Here is a 12,566-nt window from a genome sequence, read left to right on the forward strand (position 1 = left end):
ATGACCGCATTTTGGAAACTACACCCCACAAATAATGTATATGGGTGTGTAGTTGTCATTTTGACATAGGTGTTTAACATATTTTTAAATCATTGGGTAATGAAAATAAAAAAGCTTTCTTTGGTCTAGTTTTTTTTCACAAGCAGTAAACAGAGAAATCCCTGCAATTTGTTATGCAATTTAACCCAGTTTGGACAATACCCTATACGTGGTCGTACACTATTCCTTATTCCTTGAACACGTGGCATGTTTCAGAAGGTAAAGAGCTTAATTTGGTTTTTGGAATGAAAATTTTGTTGGAATAGGTTTTGGTTGCCATATTAAAATTGCAGACCACTTGAGGGAGGAGAAAAGTGGAGAAACCCTCTGTTCACACATAATGAAAGTAGCAATTACTATTTACTGCACGGTGTCAAGTGTTGTCCAGTCTTATCAGCCGCATATGTTACATAAACCTGACTGGTTATCCCTCTGTCACATTTAAAGGAATCAGAAATGCATACAAATGGAACCTATTTTATTACTTAACATAAGAGGTGTACATTTACAAAGGTCATATGCTTTCCTCCTCTGCAATACTATTATTTTCCATTTGTTGGGAACTTATATAGGAGTGTCCATAGTTAAGTTTCCGGAACTCTTCTTTAATATCCAGAAAAGATTTGTTCTTTGTTTCAGGTACAATCAAGTAGATGAAGTTGGCTATTACAAGGCACACCACAAAGAAGAACAGGAAACAATACTGATTTAATCCATTCTGGAAGAAAAAAGAAACAGAAATTATAGGACTGCTAATTGGTATTAGACAGCTTTGGAGACTACCAATGCTAATTGAGAAGTTTTATCCCGGAGTAAAAATTATTGTTGGGTGGGCAGGAAGTAACAACTCATAAATATGCATGACTCAGTCTGTCTCGTGTATCACATATGTGTATCATAGAAGTGTGATGATCAGAATTAATTCCAGAATGATGCATACAGATTGTACCCTGCCATCTGACATCATCGCACTCTAATCAGCATGTATATTTATCTATTCCCTACAGGTATGTCATCCAGCTTTCCACACTGAACTTTCCTATCTCAGCCTGTAGCGAAAACTTGGTATGCTTTCAACTGACCCCTGCAATATCCCCAATGTTATTTATGACCTTGTATACTCTGACCACCAAGATTCGCACAGACCACGCCTCTCTGCTTCACACCTAAATGCACTTTGTTGCACATATATTGTATAGCATAAGTCTGCCAAGCGTCAGTCTGCCCCGTGTATCACATAAGTGTATCATAGAAGTGTGATGCTCAGAATTAATTCCAGAATTGAACCAGAAGGGAACTGAAGGTATCTATGTACAGTCACTGTAAACAATGTTTCTGTTTGTCTTCACTCTGACCCCTACAATCTTTCACTTTCTATTAACCCCCCTAATCTCTACACCTAGTAAGGAACTGGTCATCTCTTCTTCAATCCTCCCCATCCATCTCACCTCCTCCTCTGAACTGTTTCTCAGCATACAATTCTCTGTCTCCAAACACAGACAGTCTCCTCATGCTCTCTCCTGCTCCCACCTGCTAACACTTTCTAAGCTCCTCCTCACTGCTGGTGATATTGCTCCAAATACTGGTCCTCCTCACTACATTCCCACAGTCATTTCTTCCTCCCATCCATGCTCTATCGCAACTTTCCGTAACCTCTCTAACCTTATACCCATTCGCCCAGCACCTGCTTCCCCAGTCCCACTAACAGGAACACTATGGAACGCTTGCTCTGTCTGCAACAAACTTTCCTACATCCATGATCTTTTCATTACTCATAAACTTTCCTTCCTCGCCATCACTGAAACCTGGCTCACCCCCTCTGACACAGCCTCTCCTGCTGCACTCTCGTATGGTGGATTCCACCTTTCCCACACCCCCTGCACTAGCAGCAAGCATGGTGGAGGAGTTGGTTTTCTCCTGTCAGATAACTGCTCCTTCACTCCAATCCCACTGCCACCCTCTGTTACACTCCCTTCCATTGAGGTGCACTCTGTGCACATCTATTCCCCCTCCAATCTCCAATTGGCTGTCATTTACCGCCCCCCAGGGCCAGCCGCCACCTTCCTTGACCACGTCACCACCTGGCTACTTCATTTCCTTTCCACGGACATCCCCACCATCATCATGGGTGACTTCAACATCCCCATTGACACTTCCCTCTCAGCTGCCACTAAACTTCGATCTCTCACTTCCTCCTTCGGCCTCACTCAATGGTCTTCTGCAGCCACTCACAAAGATGGCCACACATTGGACCTCATCTTCACCTGCCTCTGCTCCCTATCTAACCTCTCTAACTCACCCCTCCCTCTTTCTGACCACAACCTACTTACATTCTCTTCCCTCTCCACTCCTTGTCCACAATCCCCACCCGACAAACTTGCACACCCTCGCAGAAATCTTAAACACCTCAATCTACACTCACTGTCTGAATCCCTTCTTCCTCTTACAGGCATAAGTTCCCTACACAATGCGGATGCCGCTGCCGCTCTATATAACACTACTATAGCTGGAGCTCTGGAATCAGTGCCCCTCTCACACATACCAAAGCTCGCAAAATCAACAGAGAGCCCTGGCACACCAGCATAACAAAACAACTGAGACGGGCTACCAGGGTTGCTGAGCGGAGATGGAAAAGATCAATCTCCAATGAGCACTCAAACAGTCCCTCACTACTTTCAAGGCCACACTCGCTGCAGCAAAACAAACCTACTTCTGATCTCTCATATCTTCCCTGTCTCACAACCCTAAACAGTTATTCAACACTTTCAATTCTCTCCTCCATCCCCTAGCACCCCTCCCCCTCCACTAATCTCGGTGGAAGACTTGCCTAATTTTTCAAGCAGAAAATTGATAACATTAGAGACAGTTTTGGTGGACAGCCCCCAGAGCACTTCCTCCTAACTGCCCAGCCCTCCTCCTCCAAAACAAACTTCTCCACCATTACAGAATATCGACTGTCCATTCTACTCTCAAGATCACATCCCACCACCTGTGCACTCGACCCAATCCCATCCCACTTCATCCCAAACCTCACCACAGTCTTCATTCCAACCCTAACCCATCTCTTCAACCTATCACTAATAACTGGTGTTTTCCCCTCAAGCTTTAAACATGCCTGAATCACACTACCCTCAAAAAACCCTCTCTTGACTCATCCTCTGCATCTAGCTATTGCCCCATATCACTTCTCCCCATGTCTCAAAACTACTGGAACAACACGTCCATCTTGAATTGTCCTCCCACCTCTCTTCCTGCTCCCTCTTCAACTGCTTTCAATCTGGCTTCTGGGCACATCACTCCACTGAAACTAAAGTCACCAATGACCTATTAACTGCCAAAGCCAATCGACACTACTCTGTCCTCCTCCTAGACCTGTCCTCTGCCTTTAACACAGTGGACCATTCCCTACTATTACAGACCCTCTCATCTCTTGGCATCACTGACTTGGCCCTATCTTGGATTTCGTTGTACCTAACAGACAGGACATTCAGCATCTCCCACTCGCACACCACCTCCTCACCTCACCCCCTATCTGTTGGAGTCCTGCAAGGTTCAGTGCTAGGGCCTCTGCTCTTCACCATCTATTCCTTTGGCCTTGGACAGCTCATAGGGTGCCATGGTTTTCAGTATCATCTCTATGCCGACGACACAAAGGAAGTCTCTTGTCCCTGCATATATCATTCCCCTCTTCATCTTCTCTCCCTGCCAGAGACTTTTCCAGTGACTCATGACTCATACAGGGAAAATGTACCTCCTGTTTCTACATAGAGCTTAGAAGGATTCAGCTCTTCAGTTTTTAATTGCACAATCTCATAGACTTCATGGAAAACATAAGAATTAACTGGGTAGATGGGCAAAATAAGCAATTGTAAGAACACTGTGCCAGTGCCATATAACATAATAGCTGCAATATATTAGGAGCATAAAAACTTCGATGGGAGTGCTTCTTTAAAAACATTAAGTAATAGTACAAAAACATAATTTCAGTCACAAGATCCCACCCCTCTGGCCACCTTCTTTGCCAAACCGAACCTAAAACAAACTCACAGCACATATTTGGTATAAGTCTGATGTATTAAATATAGTATAAACTACCCATGCAACAAACATTGCAAAGAAAAAAACAAATGCTGGCATTGGCATTTTTAAATTAGCGCATGTCTTCCAAAACATGCAATAAAAAAAGCATTTTATGCTCCCAAAATGGTACCAATAAAACTGACGGCCACCATAAAAAAAAAAAATCACACACATGAAAAAATTTGTCTTGGAAAATAATGTTACAAACCACTTTTTTTTTTTTTTATTTACAAATCTCAACATTTTATAACGGTAAAAGGGAATCTGTCAGCAGGTTTTTGCAATTTAATCTGAGACCAGCATGAAGTAGGAGCAGAAATCCTAATTCCAATCATGTGCCACTTACTGGCTTGTTGCTTCAAATCAGTTAAAATCAGTGTTTTATTGTCAGAACATTATCACTACAGGACTAGACGTCTCATGCCATGTATTCCTTCTATCTGTACCTGTGTCTTCCCACTACACAGAAAGCTAACAATCAGTGCTGTGGGTGAGGCTATACAGAGCTCAGCATTCAGAGAACTGTCAGCTCTGCAACAGGGGAAACTGTGATTTTATCAAAACTGCACCAAGCAGACCACTAAGTTACACATCACTGAAATCAGGTTCTCGTCCTCTACATCATGCTGCTTCCAGATTAAATAGCAAAAACTTGGTGACATATTTCCTTTAATGGTTACAAAATAGCTATGTAGATGCAAAAATAAACAAACGGTTTGGTTCTTGGAAAAAGAGGAGAAAAAAAGCAAAATTCACCCAATTGGTAAGGATTTGAAGTGTACCGAACTTTAAAGAGCAACTGTCATTTACATTTTTTTATTAATAAATAGTACAAGAGAAAATACGAAACTTTGCTGTAAAATATTTTATCTGATAAACATGCGTCTTTCTATTCTACCCTGACTTTATCCTCAGGGTGCATTCACACATATGTAACAACCTGTCTGTTGTGCAAGGCTCATTTCATTCTCTTGACGCTGGTATTGCCGAGGTACTGTACGTCAGGTTAGCCTCAACCGTAGCCCCCTCCCACTGTTCCCCACTCAACCGTGAGCAATACCCCAAAGAAACATGGACACCAATTCTCTTTGGAAAATTATGGCCACAGCAGCCTTTATTTAACAAAGCACCAAATAAACATTGAAATATAAACAACAGTTTACTCGCTGAGAGGAGTCCTTGAAGCTAACAAAGTCTGGTGATTACCAAAATAAACAGTGAACATAAAATACCACAAATTACTCCCAGCCGTTACCCCACTGGCTCGGAAGCACCATACCCACAAGGGTTCCCAAGTTCAGTATAATTTCCTGTTGGGTTCGACCACCGTTGCCGAAACTCTCATCCACATTTCACCAGATCCCAACCATGTTAAAAACTAAAAAGAGGATACCATATGCCCATGGATCCCCCATCCCAATTTAAACCAACTTCAAGGACTCTCCCCAACCGCCACAACGAGGGCCTTAGAACACCTCAAAGGTCCAAGACCCCACCAGACCGAAATGCTATAGCCCTTTCAGTTCCTTCCTGCAAACCAAGCGCCCACATGTCACAACCCACCGCATTCAGGTGAACCCCGTCAGCCAACCAAAAATCATCCTGCCCATTTTCCAACTCAAAGTGCCGCACTGAAACACCCCCATTCCTGGAAACAAAAGCAGACATTGACCTATTGACCTTTATTCTGGCTTTATTAAGCCTCCCAAGCGACTGCATATTCCGCCAACGCTTACGTTGCACAATCTCTGACCAAACAATAGTAATCCCCGGAAACAACAACCACAGCAATAACAAATCGTTCTTGATGTCTTTTACCAATTCCCAAAATGGCCAAACCCCAAGGTCATTACCGCCTACATGCAAAACAAGCACATATAGGGCTCGATCCGAACTGGCACTGTTATGCACCTCCTTCATGACACTGTTCCAGGCAATCCCCCTAAAGCCGAGCCACCTGACCACCGCCATGTTTCTGGGAAAGTCGAGCTGTCTACCTTTCCTCCTCAGGTCAGCTTGCAAGGCTCCCCAGTGGACATACGAATGACCAAAAATCTACACAAGCAACTTTTCCCGATGAAATTTTCATCTATTTCCTGATGACAAACGTAACTCCGATACTGCCTAGATCACCATCCCCAATGCGCTGAATATCTGTGGCCTGTAGCCCACAGGACGCTGCTTCCATTGCCGCACCAATTCAAAAAGAATGAGGGGCAAAGCGAGACTCATCTAAACCTAGCAGGTGAGCAGCCCTCCTAAACATAACGGTAAACTGGTACCTAGATAAGAAAGACCCATTCACATGACATAATAATGCACCCTCCAAACTGGGCTGAAAGTCCCATAATAATTGCAAACACCTCACTGGGCACATCAATGAATCTGTAACCGAACCCAACACGATCTGCCTACCCTTACCTTCCTGGTCCGTTTTCGACCGACGCACCCAAAACTCCATACTATTCGCATTGACCAGCATGTCTCTGGCCAAAAGCCCGCCCATAACCCTTTTACTCGGGGAGACCAGTTCCCCCCACTCTCAAGGCCCAAAAAAATGCAAGGGAGAAGCCTAGCCTAAAAAGACAGACTTCAAAAGCCGACAAGTATAACGATCCCAGTACCCCCCCAAACTATCCAACAAACTGAACGAAACGGAAGCCTCCTGTCCCATCCTTCTGTGTGCCCCTTGCACCGCCTGCCTTACCAAAAATACCATCGTCAGATCCTGTTGACCCCGCAACTTAAAACCAAAGGCCAAAGCCGCCATAACACGTGAAACCTTTGCTGTCGACCAACCTTCTGCCACACCTTGACTTAACCAGGAAAGCAAGATCCCCACTTGATCCGACGCTGCTGGCATGCTATGGCACTCAGCCAACAAACCTTCCCAAGTATACCATACCGTCTGGTATGCCTCCCTGGTCCTGGGAGCCAACGAAGCCCTAATCAGCGACTCTGCGGCCCGCAGGCCACATTCCAGAGCTCCTCCGGACTCTCAGCCCCTTGACCTCCGCCTTTGGAGCCAACAACTGAAAACGTTCCCACTGTGAACGAGAAAGAGAATCGGCAATAGCATTTCGAACCCCCGGCACATGGGACGCCGTAACATGAGAGTTCAAGGCCAAACACGTCAAAACAAGTTGCTGAAGTACCCGAACCTCCGGGGGTGATGACGCAGTGAGACCGTTAATAGCACAGACCACCCCCATGTTGTCACAATTAAAACGCACCCTGCGGTCCCGAAACTCCTGTCTCCACAGATGCACTGCCACCAGAATAGGAAAGATTTCCAACAGCTGAATATTTCGAACCAAACCCGAAGAGAACCACTCCTCCGGCCATTGCGCTGCACACCACTGACCGTTAAAATAGGCACCAAAACCACAACCTCCTGCCGCATAAGTGAACAAATCCAAAGTCCCGCTATCCACAGCTTCCTCCATGAGCAATGAACGGCCATTGTAATCTGCCAAAAAGGTGTCCCAAACCACCAAATCTGCCCTGTGCTCCACTGAAAGCAGGACAAAGTGGTGAGGGGCTCGAACTCCCGCAGTAGCGCTGGCCAACCTCCGTGAAAAAACCCTCCCCATTGGCATAATTCGACACGCAAAATTAAGCTTCCCCAACAATGACTGGAGATCCCGCAGTGGCAAGTTCTTCAACTGACATGCCCTAGACACTTCCTCCCTTAGTGCCAAAACCTTCTCCTCAGGCAGTCTAAACTCCCACCTTACTGTGTCAATAACAATGCCCAGAAAACGCAAACACGTGCTTGGACCTTCCGTCTTGCCTTGCGCCAATGGTACTCCGAAATGCCCTGCCACCCACTCGATTGCTCTCAAAATCCTGAGCCAACACTCTAACTCGGCCAGACCAACGCAGAAAAAAATCATCCAGATAATGAATGATAGAATCAAGACCCAACACTTCCCTAACCACCCATTCAAAAAATGAACTAAAAGCCTCAAAAAAGGCGCAGGATAAAGAACAGCCCATAGGCAAACATGTATCTCGAAAACCACAAAAAGAGGAACAAAAAAAAATCCTCCAACATTCAAGAAAAACACAAAAACAGGCAGAGAGGCTTTCCTGTCTAACTGGGCCTCAATACAATTGCACTGACAGGATGCAGCGGACGCAAGTAAAATGGCAACTGCACAGGTGCAATAATACCAGATGAAACAGCCAGCCTTCAAGCAGGGATTGGCCATGTGGCACACCAATGCAAAAAAAAATACTTTGTATGTGGCAATGTTCACACAAGGAATGCAGAGCATCTGGTTCTCAGCCTATTAATGACGCCCTATGGCTGGCTGCCGAGTGCTGACTATAATGCACCCTGTGTGAAAAGAGGCCACAGTTTACAGAACCATTTGGGCCCAACTGCACCCCGAAAAAATATAACGTGCAAAAAGACATATCAATATATGTAAGGTATTGGTTGATATTCTGGCCATAATATGTAAGCTGGCAACCCATGTCAAGGGTCCTTACGTTTGCCAGTCCTACTCTAACATGAAAACCACAAAAAGCGGAAAAAAAAATTCCTCCAATATTCAAGAAAAAAAGCAAAAACAGGCAGATGTGCTTACCTGTCTAACTGGGCAGTGCAATTGTATTGGGGCCCAGGTAAGCATCTCTGCCTGTTTTTGGTTCAAACATCTATCTACAAAACAAAAAACCCTTTCCAATAACAACCCAACAACTTAACACTATCCGGATGAACCGAACAACCGAAGTGCAGATTCAATATCTGTCTTAGCCATGAGAGCCCCTCTGCCACACTTCCTAACCCACCTTGCCGCTTCATCAAAAGACACATAAACCACGGAACAAAGTTCAGGGTCAATGCTGTTGTTTACGGACATCCCCAGGGATACGACAAATGATGAATCACCCAAAATTTATTCGGCTCCTTCTTAGGTACAACCCCCAGCGGAAAAACTACCAAATCCTCAAAAGGTGGATCGGGAAAAGGACCTGCCATGCGACCCAAAGCAACTTCCTTACGCAATTTCTCCAAAACCACATCCCCGTGCAATACCGCTGACCGAAGGTTCTTAAGATCCCGTGGAATAGAAAAAGAGGAAGCCGCAATAACAAAACCATCCCGAAATCCGAAAAGCAGCCAAGTCCGCCTTGGCCTTGTCAGGATATCTATTTAGATAAGGGGCCATCTTTTCCATCTTCACTGGAGTCTCCCCCTTGGGTATTGCCCCCCCCCCCCTGCTTTTGGACTTGCCTTTCTTGAAACATTTGGCAGCCCCGTGAGAGGAGCCCCTGCAATGCGAGCATAAGTGTTTAAATTTGCAATTTGCTCCAAATTTACACTTGCTGTCGTTAAATTGCCAGAACAAACCCAATTTCTGCCCTCTGGACTGACCTGACTGACCCCCTGTTCCCGATGTACCAGGCTGATTATTTCCTTGGCCGGTGTTCCTGGTCCCAGCGTGAAAGGGGTGGCCAAACTTATATTGCGCCATGACCTGAAACCAAAGACCTATGTCCTTTTGATCCCACCTAATCGCAGGCCTACTGGCCTTCCTCTGCTGAAACTGCTCATCATACCTGAGCCAAGCTTGCCCCCCGTAAACAAAATAACGTGGAGCAATTTTCCAGCGCCTTCTCACCTATAACGCTTGACAAAATGGCAAACGCCTGAAGCCAATTGACAAATGTCTGAGGTATTAGCCGTCACCTAAACTTCTCCTCCTCCTCTTTCTTACTGTCCTCCTTTTTCCCTTTATCAAGATTTAATTTTTCTACAGGGAGAAGGGAAAAGATCTCGACAAACTCATCCTTCCAGATCTTTTCCCTGACCTCCTTCTTAAGGTGCGCCCCCCCAACAGTCCTTCAAAGCATACATAAACCTCGCCATGAGCCCTGTCATCCAAATGAATTCTGCACTCCTTTTCTTTTTCAGTCTGAACTGACACTGACACCGGCACCGCAATCCTACCAGGCACCTCAGCCACCCCACCATGGCAACCAAAACCACCAACCCACGGACTTATCCAAGCTGCTACATGCCCCGGTGTCGCAACCCCACGCTCCAACTGAGTAAGCAAATCCCGTACATTAGCCAGCATATCCCTAACCCCTACACTGTTCAAATCCCCAGAAACCCCCACCTCCGCATTAGCACTGGCTACCCCCACCTGACTATCAATAAAAACAGGAGAAGACAAATTATGTGAACACAAACCAGACATGGAATCATACTCACCAAGCTGTGAGGGAGCTGTGAGCCCTCCAGCCAGAAATCCAGGGTCCAGATGTCCGTCCACAATGCTGCCCCAGCCTGCCTGATCCCCAGGTGCACAGAGATGAAGTCCCGGCTTCCCCACCACTGGCGGCGAACTGGGGAACTGATCCATGGAGGGGAAAGGGGATTCCGACTGGAGCCCATCCATGCTGATATGTGCCTGCGATGATGGCCCTGCAGCGCACAGGCCCCCTTCCTCCATAGCCCACCTGGAAGAAGAGGCCGCCCCAACAGATCTCCCTGGAGCAGGAGCACACCCTGCAGACGAACTTGAAGGGGCCGGTTCGCTCTGCCGCATGTGCGAACCGCCCGCCGCAGCCGTGCCCATTCTGGTTCCGCTGATGCTCTGAGCAGTGGAGGTGGACTGCCCAGCACGAGCCTCGCCGCGGTGACCCCCCCGTACTACTAGGCCTCACTTGCTGCCCGACGCGCACTGGCTCCTCCCCCCGATCAGCACAAGGCGAAGGCCCAGATGCTGCCGCCGGACCCCGCCTGGCAATAGGATTCCTCCCAGGCTGGGGCCTGCTGGCCTGCGATCTTACCGGCGCCTGGCCTGGAGGGTCCCTAAAGTGGCTCCTGCACCTTCAGGAGATCAGGAGCTATGTCGGGAGAGAGTCATTCGGGAGGCCGCACCCTCTGGGGATGCGCTCCCGCGGTGAAGATACATCAGCCGGCTCTGTGCTCCCACCGAGAATCCCATCCACCTGTACTTCCAGCCAGTTTGGTTGGTACTTGCCGACCTGGGACGTATGGATACGTCATATATTTAATGCAGCACCACGACTGCAGTCACAGTGATTGTATTAGTGTGCCGCCACATCTTGAGGCAGGGCACATGCAGTCATCGTTTCGGTGGTGGCGACGCCCCAACTATGATCGCTGTTGTGGGGGTGTCGCAGCCATTTGCAGCTTTTCTCAGTGTTTTAGGCCATGAAATTGCCTGAAACACTGATGTCTAGCGTACGATCGGTGCTGTAAGAGCACCAATCATAGGCTGGGGTTTACCAATGCCAGGATCAGAGCCAACTCTGATTGGTGCAATTCACAATTACATTGATTGCACCAATCAGAGAACATAGACGCGGAGTGACCTGGCAGTGACGGCCCTGTAGTTCCTCATTCTAGCTTCGGATTTGTACTGGGTGGATACTCTGTCGCTTTGTGTGCTGTACTGGGCCTTGTGGTGCCACAAAGCCTGTGCCATCACAGTTCTTGCTACTGCTTCCTGTGCTCCTGCTGCTGCTGAACAAAAAGAAAGAAGAGTTCTTGATCCCTCCCTAATCTTTACTAATCAAACCCAATCCCCCCTCACTGCTTTCTCCCCTTTTCCCCCTCTCTCCACCACCCCTTCTGCCACCGAGCGCTGATCAGTACTTGATCGCTCGTGTTTTGGCATTTTTTTCTTTTTCGTGCTTCCTGCAGCCGCCGAGCATTGATCCGTGACTCAATTCAATGATCAACGTCTGTGCTCGCTGTTTTCCATGACTTTTGTTTTGTCCCTGTCCATTTCCCCCCCTTTGCATCACCTCTGTGCATGCATCCTTCGGCCATTGAGCGTTGATCAGTAACGCAAATCAGTAATCCGCACTCGTGCTCGCTGTTTTCCACAATTTTTCACTATTTTTTCTCCCCCTCTTTGCACCCCTCCGTGTGTGCATCCCACAGCCTCCGAGTTGCTGATCAGATGCACACCACCATGCTCATTTTGGCAAGGACTTTTTTTTCTCCTGTCTATTTTTTCTAATCCCCTTCTAATCAGTGTGTGCGTCCTACATCCGTCTAGCGCTGGTCGGTGACGAATATTCGTTTTTTGTTTCTTTTTGGGGGGGTGAAAAAAGAATCGAGTGAAAAATCATTTAGATTAGTCAACAGGACTAGATTAAGGACAGTAAAAATATACTGTAGAAATTGTCATTTACTACAGTATTTTGCACTGACTTGAGTTAGTGTCAGCACAGAAAAAAAAATCATCCCTTAGTCTGTCCTATAGACGTCAAGCACTGATCACTGACTCACATCAGTGATCAATCTCCAGTTGTTGGGGTTTTTTTCTGAAAAGAGAATAAAAATAATATACCGTATATACTCGAGTATAAGCCGACCCGAGTATAAGCCGACCCCCCTAATTTTGCCACAAAAAACTGGGAAAACTTATTGACTCGAGTATAAGCCTAGGGTG

General features: G+C 46.5%; 1 protein-coding gene across 2 annotated transcripts in view; it reads right to left on the reverse strand.

Moving 5' to 3' along the window:
- Positions 1-512: 512 nt before the first annotated feature.
- LOC143815641 (solute carrier family 2, facilitated glucose transporter member 11-like) overlaps positions 513-12,566 on the reverse strand; it is a 145,048-nt gene continuing 132,994 nt past the window's right edge. For both annotated transcript variants that reach the window (XM_077295100.1, XM_077295090.1), the window contains exon 12: positions 513-757. In XM_077295100.1, the coding sequence (XP_077151215.1) occupies positions 554-757 (204 nt within the window). In that variant the 3' untranslated portion in view covers positions 513-553. The remainder of the gene's footprint in view (positions 758-12,566) is intronic.

This window comes from Ranitomeya variabilis, chromosome 1 (assembly GCF_051348905.1).
Source record: "Ranitomeya variabilis isolate aRanVar5 chromosome 1, aRanVar5.hap1, whole genome shotgun sequence".
In the NCBI taxonomy this organism is placed as follows: domain Eukaryota; kingdom Metazoa; phylum Chordata; class Amphibia; order Anura; family Dendrobatidae; genus Ranitomeya; species Ranitomeya variabilis.